The 17972-nt window shown below is 42.6% G+C and overlaps 4 protein-coding genes across 4 annotated transcripts; 3 read left to right on the top strand and 1 right to left on the bottom strand.

Annotated features, from left to right (window-relative positions):
* The first annotated feature begins 1056 nt into the window (after positions 1-1056).
* LOC115687912 (ethylene-responsive transcription factor ERN2-like) lies at positions 1057-2587 on the top strand. Its single transcript, XM_030613624.2, has one exon. The coding sequence runs from the start codon at positions 1153-1155 to the stop codon at positions 2359-2361; it is 1209 nt and encodes a 402-aa protein (XP_030469484.2). The 5' UTR covers positions 1057-1152; the 3' UTR covers positions 2362-2587.
* A 1581-nt stretch (positions 2588-4168) lies between these two features.
* LOC115687936 (uncharacterized) lies at positions 4169-6396 on the bottom strand. The gene is made up of 3 exons (XM_030613649.2): positions 6179-6396; positions 5096-5424; positions 4169-4408 (listed from the first exon to the last, which is right to left on the bottom strand). The coding sequence occupies exons 2-3, from the start codon at positions 5370-5372 to the stop codon at positions 4329-4331; spliced, it is 357 nt and encodes a 118-aa protein (XP_030469509.1). The 5' UTR covers positions 5373-5424; positions 6179-6396; the 3' UTR covers positions 4169-4328.
* Positions 6397-9760: 3364 nt separating this feature from the next.
* On the top strand, positions 9761-12140 carry LOC115687889 (uncharacterized). The gene is made up of 2 exons (XM_030613611.2): positions 9761-11218; positions 11684-12140. The coding sequence occupies exons 1-2, from the start codon at positions 10079-10081 to the stop codon at positions 12077-12079; spliced, it is 1536 nt and encodes a 511-aa protein (XP_030469471.2). The 5' UTR covers positions 9761-10078; the 3' UTR covers positions 12080-12140.
* Positions 12141-15710: 3570 nt separating this feature from the next.
* Positions 15711-17539, top strand: LOC130138859 (uncharacterized). Its single transcript, XM_056314195.1, has 2 exons — positions 15711-16805; positions 17144-17539. The coding sequence occupies exons 1-2, from the start codon at positions 15711-15713 to the stop codon at positions 17537-17539; spliced, it is 1491 nt and encodes a 496-aa protein (XP_056170170.1).
* The last annotated feature ends 433 nt before the right edge of the window (positions 17540-17972 follow it).

Below are 17972 nucleotides of genomic sequence, written 5' to 3'. Positions count from 1 at the left end.
ATTTTGTCGAATGATCAACCGAGAAACAAATAAAAGAGCAATTTTCATGTTTGGTCTAATGAGATTTATACACTTTTAGTGCACTTGTGTCAAATGGAGATCCATTTTAGAAACTCAAATATTTTTACATTTGTCTTACTATGGAGGTTTGCGTGGCTCGTACTAAAGACTCTGCTCCAAACAATTTCACATGCGAAATATCATTATTTTTTTTTGGTCGAAAATATCATGAGTTGATCAAGCAACCTTCAAAAGGGTGTTTTCCAAATTTAGCTATTAATATTCAATAATTTACTCCAGAAAAGGGTTTATAGTTCAAAGATCATTATCCATCTCTTGTGCGTTCAACAGTTGCACCAGGTAAGAATTACAGTATGTGCTCCGGTTTTGGTTCATTTCAACGTGCGAGTTTCATAGCCAGTAACATACAAAGGAATGAGATCCAAAGCAACGGGTCCCCATCACTCCTTTACGTAGATACATTCTATGCAATCCTCGTAGTTAGCCATGAGAAGACAACACTAAATTTGAATCAAACGAGACTCGTGGCGGATCACCTAAACAATGTACGTGATCCGCACATGCTGATGTTCAGATCGCTCGTAATAGTCTTGACTAAATCCTCGATTACCCACGTATCATAGAACAAGTCGCTTTTGTAGATGAGCTCAGCTAATATGTTCTCACCCCACGACGCGGTAACTTTTGGAACTTATCCGCCTTCACCGTTCAATTAAGGAAGAAAATTGTCCATTTGTGATGCAAGAACAGGGTCCAAAATGTGTGTGGTAGATGAAGAAGAGATGGTTTTGGTGCCCCTAGGATTAGATCAGAGTTAAGCATCCGCTCAAATTGCACCATCTAGTAGATACAAACACGCGTATAGATTTAGTCTATGCCAATTTTATATCTGCTTAGCAAAGGAAGAGCTCCACTTGGGCGACAATGGAGCCAAATTTGAAAGAGAACAAGGATGTGGAGACAAGAATGACTAATCATTCACTTCTATACTCTCGTTTGACAAAGTCATAACCCAAGTTCATATAAATGTCAGGACGCAAGACCAGAGAGAGAGCAAAGTGAGTAAAACCACACTCATCTTCAAGAAATCACAAAGCTTGATCACCATATTCACTAGTGGACTCAAAAAACATGGCAAGGAAAAGAAAGTCTGTTGAAGCCATGCCAGAGAACCCCAGTGAAGAAACCATGACTTGGGACCAGATGGTGAAGGAGGCCGCTGCCGCGGCCGCGTTGGGTGGCGCCAGGAGGGCCCGGAAGCGGTTCATTGGGGTCCGCCAAAGGCCGTCGGGCCGGTGGGTGGCTGAGATCAAGGACACCATACAGAAGATAAGGGTGTGGCTTGGCACGTTCGATACGGCGGAGGAGGCGGCGCGAGCCTATGACGAGGCGGCTTGCCTGCTCCGTGGGGCCAATACCCGGACAAACTTCTGGCCTTGCTCTCCATCGGCATCTTCGTCTCCGGCTCTTCCCTCGAAGATCACGAACCTTCTCCTCCAAAGGCTCAAAGCCAGGAAAACCTCTCTGGCTTTGAACCCGGATGCACTAATCTGCCAAGAGCAGAAGCAGCCAAGGGAAGATCTTACACCAGATGTCGCCGATTTTTCCGATATACAGTTCTCTGATTATCTTAACGATCCTGAGGACTACACAACAGAACACAACATCATTAATGATGCGATTACAAGTCATTACGTAACGAATACCGTGTCCTCTTTGAATTTCAAAGAAGACTCGGGGAGGAGAGAAGAGAAAGAAGAGCATTTCGGCTACAGCATGAGTGATGTAACACAATCAAACGGTGATGATGGCAATCTTGGTGGAGACGGAGTAGAAGATGCTGATGAAGAAGATACCGATCTCAGGGTATTGGATCTTCAGTTTCTTGACGACTTCAGATCGTCTTTCTATTACTCTCCTTTCGAGATTGCTGAAGAGATCGCTGAGCCAATGGAACAGGAAAATGATGGAGAAGAGCCTTCGATTCTGACAGCTGCCATGAAAAGAATGAAGTACGAGAGAAAGTTTTCGGCTTCTCTCTACGCCTTCAATGGGATTTCTGAGTGCTTAAAACTGAAACTAGGATCAAGAACTGTTATGGCGAGGGCAAATTCCGATGAACTGGCAAAGCTCCAGAATGCATGTGACAAGAAGAAAGAGGAAGAGAAGCCAGTGGGAGATGGCTTCCTGAAACTGATGGCAGAAGGAGGAAACCCAGAAACTCCAACTGATACATTCCCTTCATCGTCTTCTTCTTCTTCTTCCTCGTCTTCAAGCAACGAAGGTGAATCATCGCTTTGGAGCTCCCTTGACCTTCCAACCATTTGCTTTGTCAACTGAATAGTTCAAGCTCTATTTCAAAGTCATACCGATAATCTTCTTTTTCTACTAGAAAAGGTACTCAACGTCAGTCATGTTTCCTTATAGATTTAAACTGATGTAGTTTCCAAGTTTTACGTCAGAGAAAGAAATGTAGAACGGTTATAAGCCTGCTGCTGAGGCGTTAACATCTCAATTTTCTCCATGACAAGTTGGCTGAACTCTATAGGCCAGCATTAACACGAAGCATGCTTTGCTTTTGCGTTTTATCGTAGTGAGCTAGTGATCGCTTTGCATCTGGTTGTGCATCATAATAAGAAGAATGATTCATGAATTTACTTGGAAAGAATTCATGATTGAAAGTGCCTCGTGTGCTTAAGTAGTTAATACTGGATACAATCTCACCTTTTTTTTTTGGACGAAAGACAATCTTACTTCAGTTAGTTGTTTTATAGCACTCTTGGAACTGATCATACTAAACCATGTGTGTGTAGGATTGCATCTGTTATCCGTTGGCAGCAGATCTATCCTAAAAACCATGCAGTGAAAAGCTGTGTTGCGGAATATCATTGCCGAAATGAGATGAGAAATACTCTTGTAGGAGACAAACTAATTGATCCCCAAACATCAGGTATAATGAATTATCCACAAGGATATACAAGGAAAGTCGATGCATTCCAGCAAAAAAACATTCCGCAATACCAAATGCAAAAAGGCAAATAAAGTATAAATATATTGAGAGCAGAGATATTTAAGGATGAATCAGGAACTACAAAGCGAAGGAGAGGGCCTGCAGTACCCGTCCATGGATAATATGCAATCCAACTATCATGAAGTTGTGAACAAACCTAACCCTGCCTTTGACTACTTAGCAAAACATATAGGGGCCGGCCTTCACCTTCAAGTATGGGGTTACTTAGAGGAAAGAATGTCTCAGTACATAATCCATATTCTGAAGTACTTCATACAATCAAGCAAACCTCGTCTTGCCAACACAAATTTACTACAATCAACCATCCCGTGTATCAGCCAAATTGTTCCATGAACGCATGCATTGCAGTGAAAAGGTGCTTCAAAGTTTATTAACACCAAGCACAGAACTTGAAGGGATTCAGAATTGCCACACAACTTGAGAATTCATATGCTGATCAAGGCCTTTGTCTTCTAACCTCCATCATTTAATGCGTCCACCAATAAAGTTGGATCTCTCTACAAAGGAGAACCCATCACAATCTCTTTCGCATTACATGAAGATGCTGCAGGTCTGCCGCCGCCGCCACACGCAAGGCTTTGTCATCATAAGCCAATCCATAATGGTATGGTTACACCCGGAGTACACGATTTTAAGAATGAAAGTTCCACTCCATGCACAAGCTCTACTCTATGGTCCAATGCGTCAAATCAGTACATTAGTTAAAAGAAACTTAGGTGATTAAGCTGTTACAGCTGCTTAGCCGGAAAATGCCAATGGTGATTCAAATGAATATGATACATGCATGAAGCATGCTTTCTCCCACATGGAACTGTACATCTTTTAAAAAGTTTTAAATGTCAAGGAGGAATTTATGTAACTCAAAGCATATATATGTACAAGTGCTGTCTAGTTCCTCAGCATTCAAATTTGTGCATTGTAATGGGAAGACCAATATAAATTTAACTCTGCTTCCTGTGCTGTGTCGAGTAGTTCATTCTTCATAATTGTAAATATATATTGACTCTGTCAGCTGTTTTGTTACCTCTTCCAATAAACTTCTCTGAAATGATATAAGCCAATTTATTCTTCTGAACCAATGTAAATCTGTGTCTTGGGAGCCTAGCAGGGCTGAAATTAGCCAAACTATACTCATGCATGTCGAATAGAATCAAACATAGCATTCATATTACAAATGATCCGTCTAAGTGTGCAAGTAAAATTGTCTAGAACCAAATTTTAGCTGTTAACAAAAACAATATCATACAGCTGTGTAAGCACATTGGGAGAACACGCCTCAGTAATCAGGAATGGAAGCAAAGCGATAACCTTCAACACCCCTCCATGAATAATATGCGATCCGAGTCTCATAGAAACCTGTAAACTCTTTTGGCAGTGTTATCAGAAACAGTCCCTAGCGCAAAATCAAAATCATTTATGAAGAAGCTCTTACTTTATGAACAGATCGCAGACAAAAGCATATGTGGACTATGTAGATGTTGGCATGACATAAATAGCAGTATATGTGGACTATGTATTACCCCAAAAGTGTATGCTATTTTGTCAAAGAAAAGTCCCAACCATCAACCCCTAAAATTATCTGCAATTTAGTTTGATGAGTAAAAGAACCAGTATGCAAAGTCAAACTTTTTTTCAGGTTTAAAAAAGAAGAAATATCTAAGTAGTAGAAGCAGAATCGATGAACCATTTTTAGGTAACTATATCAATTTATATCTTTGCTTCTTATCATGTCATTCCATCTATTACTTTCAGAACTCTCATAGGTCGTGCCGCACTTATGGGACTTCCAAATTTCCACGTCACAAGAAACATTATATATAAACCTGAACCTTCTCTCTCTCTCTCTCTCTCTCTCTCTCTCTCACACGCGCACACACACACACACACACACACACACACACACATGCTTGAGGAGGTAAAATAAGTATTTATCCAGACTAGCTCTTAGAAATGAACAAAAAATCACCTCATTGCACAATGGACTCATTCAAATAAGTCATAACAAGTAGCAGACATAAATTACCACCAAGAGTTTCAGTTTACCTGGAAGAAAAGTGAGAATTCCAAGGACTAAGAGGCCATATCCCTGGGACTTCTCACCACCCATGTGACCCGTTAAGATGAAGATGGAAAGAAAGAGAAGCAATGACCCTAGAAGGAGCAAGAAAAGTGCAAGGGCGATGGATTTCCATGGCACTCTATCGAAGTTTCTTGGAGTATAGTCAAACCGAGGATCATATTTCATTCCCATTCTCTCGTTGTAATCCTCATCTTCATCAGCAGGAAGACGACTGTACCCAACATTGCGCCTAGAAGCCATACCGGCTAAAAATCACCTTTAGTATTATCCCCGAGGACTTTTAATGTGGCACCTGGTAACAGAACTTCAAAGTCAGAGAAGGACATCCTCTTTAATCTCTTAAAAACTAAGACTTGTATTGAACTCATTAAGACTTTGCTCAAATTTCGAGCCTATTAAAAACACGGTTGGACCTATCTATTTATCAGACCCAAAAGGAGTAAAATCAAGCTGCTCAAATGGCTGCGACACTTCTTCCACCAGCACCGAACAATAGCTAATGCCGGTTTGCTCTCACAGCTAACCGTTTCCCATTAGCAAACACATGAGCTCATCACATAGCCAAAGAACACGCACGCACGCCCCCTATACAAGATAATACAAACTCAAAAGCTCATCTTCAAATTGAACAGTAGTTCTTGTTTCAAGCTCATTCGGCGCGTATCAAAGAACCAACTTTCTGCTTCAGACCGAAAGCATGAAGATGCCCATTTCTCAACATCAATCGAACTCGGCTGTTCGCATCCACTCGCTCCCCCCGTCGTCCAAAACGACTCAACCGCGCTCAAATTCCACAGGTTATCCATAAAAAAAAAGAAGCAATAAGTTCACATTTCTGCAACATTTTCCAGCTAAATTCAACTCAAGCTAGCGCCGATCACGCGTACGAAGCTAACTCGAATCGGACCCTAGCAAACAACGCAGGCGACACGCGACAACAAATCGCGACAGCGATATCATCAAAGAATACACACGCAGCGAAGCCCCCCAAAAGAGCTAGGGTTAGATTCGGGCGCTGCAAAATGAGATAATCAGAGAAGCATTACCGATCGGGACTCGCTTGTTCCGCCGAAACCCTAGAGATGAAGAAGAAGACGAAGAAGCGGCAGCAGCAGCAGCAGAAGAAGAAGAAGAAACGAGCGAAGGCGAGGAGTCAGGGGCGAAGAATCAACGCGCCGGATCTGGTCCAATCCGCCATACGAGACGAGAAGACCTTTCGGAAGGAAGGAAGGAAGGAAGGGAAGTTTCGCTCTTTCTCCCGGTAAAATCAAAACTGAGGTGAAGGGATCGTGTGCGGGCGGGACCCACCCTTGCGGACCCGTTCACGGAGCGTCGGGTCGGGTCGGGTCCTCCATTTGGGGCGGATCTTAACTTCTTCGTTTCTATTAGGAATCGGTTCGACCCGAACTCGAGAATCAGTCCCCATTCGGGCGGTTTTCTTAAATTGATCCGGGTTTTTGAACGTGTTTAAAAAAAAAAAAATCTCTTTTGAGAAAAAATATATATAGATTTCTAATCATCGAGATTTGAATTAATAGGATATGATCGAAAATAGCAACTCGACGAAAATTTGTTTTAGTAATAAAATGACGTGATTTTATATTTCATTATAAAAATTTGGATTTTCGGTTCCATGATAGGACAGGGAATCGGAAATATATGGTCGAAGGATCGGTCCTCGAATTGAAATCAGTCGCCCCTAATATGAAAAATGACAAGACGACAAGTTTACTTGTTAACATATCGAAAAAGTGACACTAAATTAACCAAAGTAAGCATTATTATAGAAATATGCGGTGGGCTTGAACTCTTTGTTGGCGGGTCTAGTGCCTCGATAAAGCCATTTTTACGAAAGAAAGGTTATTTGTCAGTGATGAACATATAATACAACATCGATTTACCCGTACAAGATCCTTTTTTATTTGAAATTGTTAATTCGTCGTGTGATTTTGTAAATTAACTTTAAAGACCGAAATATGCGTATGTACACTCTTAGAACATTTAAATAGAAGACGAGCTTCTTGGCGAACACTAAAGAGGTAGGGGGTATTGTACTAGCGTCACATCGATCTTAAGATCCATCTCGATTGCAATGTGTTTAAACCCGAATAGGATTGGCTGGTTCCATTGGGAATCGAACCACGATTTAGTTTTTACTTGAGAATTGGAATGGTCAAGAATCTATCAAAACTAACACTGACCTAATTCAACAATAAACCTGATGAACCGATCACCAGTTTGATTGGCCCTTAGATTTAAAGATGACAAATGGTTCAACCGGTTGACCGGCCTAACCGGTTCTTTGATCGGTCTGGGTTTGAAAACGCTAGTTCTCGGCTTGTCGATTGTACAACCAACAGAGGAGGGATGGGAAGCGGCGCACAAACTCCATGCGTTTCACAATCTATAATCACTTCATGCATGGGTAATAATGGAAGCCTAAAGTTATTCCACTTTCCATAATTATTAGGTTACATTTGCTATTCAAGATAAAAGTCAAAATATGATAAAAAAAATCCTATCTCGTGTTTAGTTTTTGCCCAAGATAGGATAAAAATCGGATATAAGAGGATATAGCCCGAATAAAAATATCCTATAGAAAATGTGAGATAAAGTTGGATAGGATTTCACATATCTATAGTATAAAAGTTATTTTTTTCGAATAATAAACTTCTTAAGTTAATTATAATAAAATAATAAGTATATATAAATAATATTTTGAATTTGAATATAAAAAAAGTAAAAATTCAAAATAACAAAAAAAATCATTTTTATATATTCTTATTTTTTTATATGCTTGAATGTCTGTCTATTCTGTATAAAATATATAGTATTTATATTTATTACAAATTTTTGGTATATGAATATATTTTATAATTTAATAATTTTTTTTATTAAGGAACGATGGAAGGAATAAAAAGAAGTAACAAAAGAAAAGAAATAGAAAAAGAGAGAGAGAGAAAAATAATAAACGAATAAAAATGAAGTAGAAGAACCTAAATTTTAAATGAACTTGAAAAAAATCTTTCTAATTCTCGAAGGGTGAGGGGCAATGAAATTTCCAAAAAAACCTCTTCCTTCTTCCTATCAGTAGCTCGTGTCGAAGCCTCACAACTCCGCCCTAGTTTTTTGGTTCCCTTTAAATCTCCATGAAAATGGTAAGAGATTCGAAGCTCCTTCTTTTTCGTAACTCTCTAGTTCACTGCAGCAGTAAAAAAGTCAAAGCTCGTTCTCCTTTATAAACGAGGGAAAAAGTCGCAAAATGCCCCAAACTATACTTATTGTGACATATTTACTATGAACTTTTGTTGGTGATATCAAAAATCCCATATTATGCTCATTATGAGATATTTACCCTAAACTTTTTTATGACATAGAAAAACCCAAAGTTGTACCTATGTGATATATTTACTCTCTATCAAGGTCCCATTAGATGATTTTTCCACCAAAATAACATCATTTTTATTTGATTTAAGTCACGTGAGCGTCATGTCAATACCGTTTGCTTTCCGGCGTCCATGTAGACAGATTTTTAACGACTTTCATTGACAGAATTTTGACGGAAGGTAAATGTGTCACACAGATATAAGCTTGGGATTTTCGGTGTCACGGAATTTTTTTTTTTTTGGCAAATATATTACAACGGATATAGTTTAGAATTTGCAGTAGCTCTCGTCTGATTAAATATCACCATTTCCCTTGCGAAATTAAAGGCACGGTGCAAGAAAATTTTATCAAAGTAGCAATGAACGTCTTGATCAAGAAAAGTGGTTAGCGACCTGCAAAACGTGGAACGACACAAACTGACGATGATAAAAGCGAGACGATTTGGGAGTTGCATCTAAGCAAAGTAATAGAGTACGGCCTTCCTGTTGTGAGGACAATGAATGCGAGGAGACACGCGTCAGGCATGCGCCCGTGGCCCGCAATTTTAAAAAGGTTGGGGCGGGCGGGGGACTTCGAAACGGAATTTCGGATTCGGACGAACCCTTGCGGCTCTCTCGGTGCTTCGTTGCTTGTTCTTGAAGAAGATTTCCATCACGCACCGCAATTTTGAGTAAAGTAATTGGGCCAAAAAGGAAACGAAAAAAGGAAAGCAAATTCGGAAATACTGGGTTTTTACGATAATTGTATCCCTCTCGATGAAGCTTTATTGCCGTGCAATTTGTGAAGCCAATTGATCTCGATCGCATGAATACGTCATGTGAAATGAAGCTTCATTATCGTGCAATCCATGAAGCCAATCGATCTCAACTACACGTGTCAATGCGTTTGTAAAAATATACTAGTCTTTAGTTACCGTATTGGGTCTTGGCCACTACCGACACCTCCAGTTTAGATGCCCATTGAACAAACCGATAAGGTATATGGGTTTTTTTTTTTCTATTAGGCTCTTGTTATATACGTTTAAATAGATTATAAGTACAAAATCGCCATATCTATCCAAAAAATTCAGTACGGTATATCAAGATATTTGTTATGCCGGATCTGGGACGCGTACTAAATAACGTGTTTCCTCCTCCCATTAAGGTTGCCTTTGTCTCGAAGCAGTCCCAAAAAGCATCCTTTTTTTTTCTCCTTCCGATGAAGCTTGGGCTTCGTTTCGGAGCGTCTTTCCTTCTTTCGTGGAATTCAACACGCATGTGGGATATTTCCCCTTGATTCTACTCCTCCTTTGATTGCATTGAAAGGGATTCGATGTTACCAGCTGCTGAAGGTGGACTAACTACGATCTATCCCACGGTAAAAAAACCAAAAGATGAAAAGTTGCCGCTGCATTTACCACTCTTCTAGCTAATAAGCTTTGCATTGTCCATCTCCTCGAGGGGAAGCTTGTGAAAGCTGCGACCTTAACACGAGTATTTAAGATCCTCGCCCATCCCAGCCTCCACCAGTCCGCCTCTCGCGAAGAACCCGACATTTGATCTGATCACCATCGTCTCTCGATGGCCGAAGCATCATCATCCTCATGTAGATTGGATATCAGATCCGCCTCCCCCGCACCCATCTACACCAGAACCACCTCGCGTCCCGCCACCATTCCCTTCTCGATCTACACTGCCAAGCTCTTCGTCTACGTCGTCACTACATGCGTCCTCTTCTTCATCCTCTCCCAAATCTCCCTCCTCCGATCTCAGTCGGCTCATTCCCCTCGATGGCCTCTCTCTTTCGTTCACCAATGGCAAAGCGTCATCCTCGACGCCACCTACATCGTCACTCCCGACCCCGACACCCTCACTGCCACCGCCACCACAGCTGATAAGCTCGAGGCTGCAGCCGAGAGGCTTCGCGAAGCTGTCACCTTCCTCCCGCTCAAGGACCTGCGCTTCGCTGACCAACCCACCGAGGGACACACCTGGTTCATGAGCTCCCTCAATGATACCAGCATCGGCGGCGGGCCCCAGCACCAGCGCTTCCCGTCGGACAGCTCAAAGGGCCGGGTGCTATGCCTCAAGGGACGCGACTTCCATGACGGATCGCGGAACTACTACGCCCTCGCGTGGCCCGAGGCCCTCCCGCGCGATGCCATCTTCATGAGCGGCCTCACTTTCGTGTCCTACAACCACTATGACTATGACAACATATGGCACGGCTTGTCGACGATTTTCCCATTCGTGGCGTGGCACCAGGGGCAAGGCTGCCGCCGCCTGCCCGAGCGGTGGGTGTTGTACCACTGGGGCGAGCTCCGGCCCGGGATGGCCCCATGGCTGAGCAAGCTGATGGAGGCCACGTTCGGGAAGCCACCGTCGGTAGAAGTGTTTGATAAAATCACGGAGGACACCTCCGTCTGCTTCGAGGACGCTGTGGTGACAAGGCACAGCGAAGGAGGGATGTCTATGGAGAGAAGGATCAAGGCCTACGAATTGTTGAGGTGCAGCGTGAGGAGATATTGCAACTTGAGCTCGGAGGTCGATGGTGATGGTAACAAGGTTAACACAATACGTTTGACCTTGTTGATGAGACGAGGAGCGAGGTCATTCAGGAACGAGTCGGCCGTGGTCGGAATTTTCCGGAGGGAGTGCGATAAGGTTGAAGGTTGTCGTCTCACGGTGGCTCACTCCGATGATCTCAGTTTCTGTGATCAGGTCAGTGCGTAAAACCTGAATTAGTCCTTGTTTGAATTAGCACGATTGTTGTTTGACACTCACTAAAAACTTTGTAGTTTGAAGATCCAAAAAGAAAAAACCAGGGTCTTTTTCGTTAGATATTTCTTATGTAAATTATAGTATATTCCTTCTGACTCCTTGGTGAAAATGAGTCGAATAATATGGGTAGTGTTCAACTTAAAGGTAGAGGGACAGAGTTCCACATCATTAGAACAAAACATTCAAAGACTGCATGCATGTTAGGCGTTGACGCATCATATTAGATGACAAACCGAAAATCCTATTGTACGGAATGACCAATTACGGTAAAATGAGGTCCAATTCAATGACATATACTAAGCAAATCGCAGATGTTAATTGACCTTGGCATCCACTTATCTTACAAGTAATTAATCACTAAAGTATGTTGGGTTACTTTTATTTGAAACCAGTAACATTATGCAGGTGAAGCTGATGAGCACGACAGACGTGTTGGCGTCGCCACACGGGGCACAGCTAACCAATCTGTTCATCATGGACCGGAACAGCAGTGTGATGGAATTCTACCCGAAGGGGTGGCTGCGCTACGCCGGGGTTGGCCAATATGTGTACCGGTGGCTGTCAAGCTGGTCGGGGATGAGGCACCAGGGCGCCTGGCGGGACCCGGTCGGCGAGGGGTGTCCCTACCCAGAGGGCGACATCAGATGCTTCGACACCTACAAGAACGGCAAGATCGGCCACAACCAAACCCATTTTAGCGAGTGGACGAGAAAGGTTCTCGGTGAAGTGAAGTTGAGAAAGACTGGAGACACCGTTCTGAAGAGGAAGCAGGACCGGATCGGTGCTTGTGCTTGCAACTGATAATTCGGATATATTGTTTTCAAATTTTCCATAACATACGCCTTTGTTTTTTTTTCTCCAACTTTTTCCCTCTATTAGCAAACGGATGAGCTCATCACATTGCCAAAGAAATACACACGCCCCTCTATACAAGATAATATAAACTTAAAAGCTCATCTTCAAATTGAACAGTAGTTCTTGTTTGGAGCTCATTCGGCCCGTATCAAAGAACCAACTTTTTGCTTTAGATCAAAAGCATGGAGATGCACATTTCTCAGCATTAATTGAACTCCGTCATTCGAATCCACTCGCTTCCCCGTCATCTAAAACGACTCAAGCACACTCACGTTCCACAGGTTGTCCAAGAAAAAAAAAGCATAAAGTTCACATTTCTGTGAATTGAACGGAAAAATCAGGAATATGAGGTCGCAAGGTCGGTTCTCGAATTGATAATCGATCGCCCCTAATATGAATAATGATAACGCACAAAATTTTAAGATAAATAGATGAGTTTCTTTTATCTGACGGTTATCGAGGGTTCCAAAGATCCTTGAGATGGTTCGAAAAATTAGCCCCCACAATTGATGTCCACTCTACAAGTTTACTTCTTAGCATTTATAAAATAGTATACTAAATTAACCAAAGTAAGCATTCTTATAGAAATATGTGGTGGGCCTCAACTTTTTGTTGGTCTAATGCCTTGATGACATTATTTTTAACGATCTCGGTTTTTATGAAAGAAAGATTATTTGTCAATAATGAACATATGACTTTAATCTCATTTGAATCGATAAGTGCTTGGATACTAGTTTCTTTTCATTACCTCTTACAGAGGTACTCCATGTTTTATTATGTGATAAAATAGAAATAATAGATTTTCGACATTAAATTTTTATATTCGGTTTTAGCCCTTTTTCATACCAAAAAAATTATCTCATTTGAATTATCGATTTACTCCTATAAGATCTTTTTTCATTTGAAATTCTTAATCTGCCGTGTCATTTTGCAAATTAAATTGAGAAACCGACATTTGTATCCGTATGCTACTAGGAACATCCGAATAGAAGAAGATTTTCTTGCCAAACATTAAGGAGAAGTGGGAGTATTGCACCCAGTGCTGGCAACTAACCAATGATGGATGACACGTGTCCTTCATCATTTGCGGCAATTGGATTTTTTTTTCCTGGGAATTTTGCTGCAAAAACATACACCGCCACTGGCAATGCCGTAATTATTGGAGAAATTTTTTTCAATATGTGTTATTTTGCTTGATAGATCCGTTCTTATGGAACGTGTGTGTGCTTAATTGTGCCGGTACTCCATTGATCTTTCTTGTTTTCTGGATTTGATTATGGTTTGTTTTCTCTATTTCGATTTACTTTTTTTGCCATAAAGTCTATTTACTTTTCACATATCCTTTTGAGCAATGAATAAAAAAAATTCAAGTCCGCAACCCTCACGCTCGCCATCGCATGATGCTCCAGCGTCATGCGATCCTATGATCTATCCTCGATTGCACTGTTTTTAAACTCGGACAAGATTAGCCAGTTCAATCGGGAACCGAACTATGATTCACTTTATGCCTGAGAATCAGAATGGCCAAGAACCGGCCAAACCCGATGTTGACCTGGTTCAACCAACAAACCCGATGAACCAATCACCCGTTTGACCGGTCTTCCGCTTTAAAGATAACAAACGATTCGACTAGTCGACTGGCAATTTGGAAGCCAGACCAGTTCTTTCGTCGGTCAAGTTAAATTCGGCTTATCAATAGTACAATCGACGATGGAGGGATGGGGAGCTACACGCAAAATCCATGAGTTTCACAATCTACAATTACGTTGTTGGAATTTTCAACCCAAAAATTTCATCTATCAAGTGAAAGCGTGGTAATTGGTAGTAACCCCATAAAACCGGCCCCACATGATTTTAAAGCAGGATATCGTGAATTCAAATCTTTTCAGCCCATATTTACCTCCAATATTACATATCTTTATGATTAGGCCAAAGTCCAGCCTAGGCGTGAGCGGAGGTATTAGAATATTTGATTATTATAACATGCCTTCACCTAATAACTTAATTTTTTAGATTGAAAATTCTAACATATATACTTTAGTAAGAACGGAAGCCTAACGTTATCTGACTTTCCAGAGTTACTTTAAAGTTGCGAGTGACATCAATATCCTAACGGTATAACTCTTCCTCCTTTGAAACTCATTCAAATGGTCAATTATCATTATTCTCCTTCGAAATTAAAGGCGCAGTAGTAAAGCGAATTCTTTTGGGCTTCGTTTGTTTCGCCAGAAATGAATTATACAAAAAATATTATCCTTAAATAAAAAATATCTTCATTATTGATAATAATTTATGACTATATATTATTATAGATCATTAAAATATTTTTCGTTATTTATTTTTATAAGCAATATAGATAATTATTTTTAGAATAATATTTTTAAAATTATTTATTTTTCGTGAAACGGAAGAGCTCTGGTTTATCGCCTTCCTTCCCTAAGCAGCAATAAACGTCTTGATTAAGAAATGTGATTAGCAACGGATGTCTTCTTACACGGCCAAAAACCCTTGTCTTGCGTGGAATACACAAAACAACGATGAAAAGAAGCAAAGAAAAGTAAAAATATTTTTTTTTGGGGGGGGTCGCCCTTTCCGAAGTGCGGACCACAGCGCATCCGTGACGTCAGCGTGTCGCGCTCACGTCAGGCATGCGCTGTGGATCGCAATTAGAAAAAGGGCCGCTGAAGCAAGTGGGACTCTAAACAAGTTCGGAATTCTGACGAATCTGCGGCTCATCGGTGCTTCATTGCTTGCTCTTGAAGAAGAATTTTGACCAAGTAATAGGGCGAAAGAGGAAACCAAAAAAAGGGAGAGCAATTCGGAAATGCTCACATGTTGTTTGATGCATATTAAGTCTAAAAGCAGGGACGTTAATCTCGCGGTGGGATTAACGGCGATCACTTAATCATTTTTCTAAGTTTATGTAATATATCGAGTGCTGAATTACATGGATCTCACGTGACACTTACCGTGTACATCAGTCGAGATCGCACGATAACAAGGCTTCATTGAGGGGGTGTGTTTATACTAAACGACATATTTTTATCGCAAAATGACAATCAACGGTCGATGCGTTCGTTAATACGCTAGTCTTTAGTGACGGTATCGGGTCTCGGGTCTTGGCCGTTGTCGACACCTCTAGTTTAGATGCCCCATCGAACAAACGGACGAGGCATACCGAGATTTTTCCGACGGGCTCTTGTCGTACACATTTGGATAGATTATAGGCATCAAAATTGCCATACCTATTGAACCAATTCAGTGCGATACCACTCCCTGAAATGTTTAGCATGGAGTTGAAGACAGAGACCGAGGGAGGGAGGGACGCGCGACGACGTACTTCCTCCCATGCAGGTTGCATTTCAATTCAACGATGCAATGGTGGGGATGTTTCCCTGATCCCACTCCTCCTTTAATTGCATCCAAAGATTTAAGTTGCCGCGTTTACCACTCTTCTAGCTAACAAGGTTGACATTGTCCAATGTCCACCTCAAGCGAAGCTGACCTTGACGAGTATTTAAGATCGATCCTCTTCACCAAGAATTTCTACACTTGATCAAATCCCCATCTTCTCTTGATGGCCATAGCATCATCCCCGTGCAGAGTGGACATCAGAGCCACCTCCCTCCCACCCATCTACACCCCAACCGGCTTCTCCAAACCCAGCCAGCCGCCACGGCCTACCGCCGCCGTTCCCTTCTCGATCTACACCGCCAAACTCCTCGTCTACGTCCTCTCTACGGGCGTCCTCCTCTTCGTCCTCTCCCAAATCTCCCTCCTCCAATCTCAGTCGACTCCTTCCCCTCGATGGCCCCTCTCCCTCGTGCACCGATGGCAGAGAGTCATCGCTCCCGACCCCGCCACCAAGAGGCTGCGGGACGCGGTCACCTTCCTCCCGCTCAAGGACCAGCGCTTCGCCGACCGACCTGCCGAGGGACACACCTGGTTCATGAGCTCCCTCAACGATACCAGCATTGGCGGCGGGCCCCAGCACCTGCGCTTCCCATCGGACAGCTCGAAGGGCCGGGTGCTATGCCTCAAGGGACGCGACGTCCATGACGGCTCGCGGAACTACTATGCCCTCGCATGGCCGGAGGCCCTCCCGCGCGACGCCACCTTCATGAGCGGCCTCACTTTCGTGTCCTACAACCACTACGACTACGGCAACATATGGCACGGCTTGTCGACGGTGTTCCCGTTCGTGGCATGGCACCAGGGGCAAGGTTGCCGCCGCCCGCCCGAGCGGTGGGTGCTGTACCACTGGGGTGAGCTCCGGCCCGGAATGGCCCCGTGGCTGAGCAAGCTGATGGAGGCGACGTTCGGGAAGCCACCGTCTGTAGAAATATTTGATAAAATCGAGGATGACGGCTCCGTCTGCTTCGAGGACGCTGTGGTGATGAGGCACAACGAAGGAGGGATGTCTACGGAGAGGATGATCGAGGCCTACGAATTGCTGAGGTGCAGGGTGAGGAGATACTGCAACTTGAGCTCGGAGGACGACGGTGACGGTAACAAGGGTAACACGATACGTTTGACGTTGTTGATGAGACGGGGAGCGAGATCGTTCAGGAATGAGTCGGCGGTGGTCGGGATTTTCCAGAGGGAGTGCAATAAGGTCGAAGGCTGTCGGCTCACGGTGGCCCGCTCCGACGATCTCAGTTTCTGCGACCAGGTCGGTTCATAAAATTACGGCAAAATGAGGTCCAATTCAATGGCATAAAATTACGATAAGGTCCAAATTCGCTCCGACGAATAATCCACACCATTCAAACAAACATCCAATGAGTGCATGCATGTTAGGCGTTGACACACCATGTTGGATGACAAACCGAAAATCCTAATGTGTGGAATGACCAATTACGGGAAAATTAGGTCCAATTCACTGGCATATACTTATCAAATCGCATATGTTGATTGACCTTGGTATCCACTTATCTTGCAAGTAATTAATCACTAAAGTATGTTGGGTTCGTCGGGTTTATTGTGCTTGAAACCAATAACATTATGCAGGTGAAACTGATGAGTACGACGGACGTGCTGGCGTCGCCGCACGGGGCGCAGCTGACCAATCTGTTCATCATGGACCGAAACAGCAGTGTGATGGAGTTCTATCCCAAAGGGTGGCTGCGCTATGCCGGGGTCGGCCAATATGTGTTCCAATGGCTGTCGAGCTGGTCGGGGATGAGGCACCAGGGCGCCTGGTGGGACCCGATCGGCCACAAATGTCCCTACCCGGAGGGCGACATCAGATGCTTCAACATTTACAAGAACGGCCAGATCGGGCACAATCAGACCCATTTTAGCGAGTGGACGAGAAAGGTTCTCGATGAGGCGAAGCTGAGAAAGAATGCAGATACCGTTCCGAAGAGGAAGCAGGACCCTCTGGGTGGTTGTGCTTGCAGCTGATAATTCTATCCATAACATACACATTTGTTTTTTTCCCCAATTTTTTTTTGTGAAATATTACACCGATGCATTACAATAGAGTTTCACTTAAATAGCTCTTCGTTTGGGGGTTTAAGCCGAGAGATAGTTTAGTGGTTTCCTTTGCAAAATCATGAAAAATTGTTTAGGGTAGAGGGGCAAGTGATTAGACCACATGCTTAATGGATTAACAAAGATGATGATGACGAGGCTATAGGATTTATTTACAATCGATCATTCCGACCGTATTACTTGGTGATTCTATATTATGCGTGGTGAGCCTGACAACAATTGAAATTGCGCATGCATATTATCAATATTAAAAATTTAATGCAACTGTATTTTTCAATTATATCTTGAAATTCTATACAAATCACATGATGAGAAGTTTCGACTTGTCAAGAGGTAAGCGAGA

The sequence above is a fragment of the Syzygium oleosum genome, unplaced genomic scaffold (genome assembly GCF_021117445.2).
Source record: "Syzygium oleosum isolate NSW1041296 unplaced genomic scaffold, Sole_v2.1 Sole_v2.08, whole genome shotgun sequence".
Taxonomy (NCBI): Eukaryota; Viridiplantae; Streptophyta; class Magnoliopsida; order Myrtales; family Myrtaceae; genus Syzygium; species Syzygium oleosum.
The sequence above is the reverse complement of the archived record's forward strand: the minus strand, read 5'-3'. Positions and strand labels throughout refer to the sequence as shown.

Coding starts and splice junctions, on each gene's coding strand:
- LOC115687912 (XM_030613624.2), top strand. CDS start 1,153: ATGGCAAGGAAAAGAAAGTCTGTTGAAGCCATGCCAGAGAACCCCAGT.
- LOC115687936 (XM_030613649.2), bottom strand. CDS start 5,372: ATGGCTTCTAGGCGCAATGTTGGGTACAGTCGTCTTCCTGCTGATGAA. Junction 4,409..5,095: donor AATTCTCACTTTTCTTCCAG/GTAAACTGAAAC, acceptor AAGAGTTTACAG/GTTTCTATGAGACTCGGATC.
- LOC115687889 (XM_030613611.2), top strand. CDS start 10,079: ATGGCCGAAGCATCATCATCCTCATGTAGATTGGATATCAGATCCGCC. Junction 11,219..11,683: donor ATCTCAGTTTCTGTGATCAG/GTCAGTGCGTAA, acceptor AACATTATGCAG/GTGAAGCTGATGAGCACGAC.
- LOC130138859 (XM_056314195.1), top strand. CDS start 15,711: ATGGCCATAGCATCATCCCCGTGCAGAGTGGACATCAGAGCCACCTCC. Junction 16,806..17,143: donor ATCTCAGTTTCTGCGACCAG/GTCGGTTCATAA, acceptor AACATTATGCAG/GTGAAACTGATGAGTACGAC.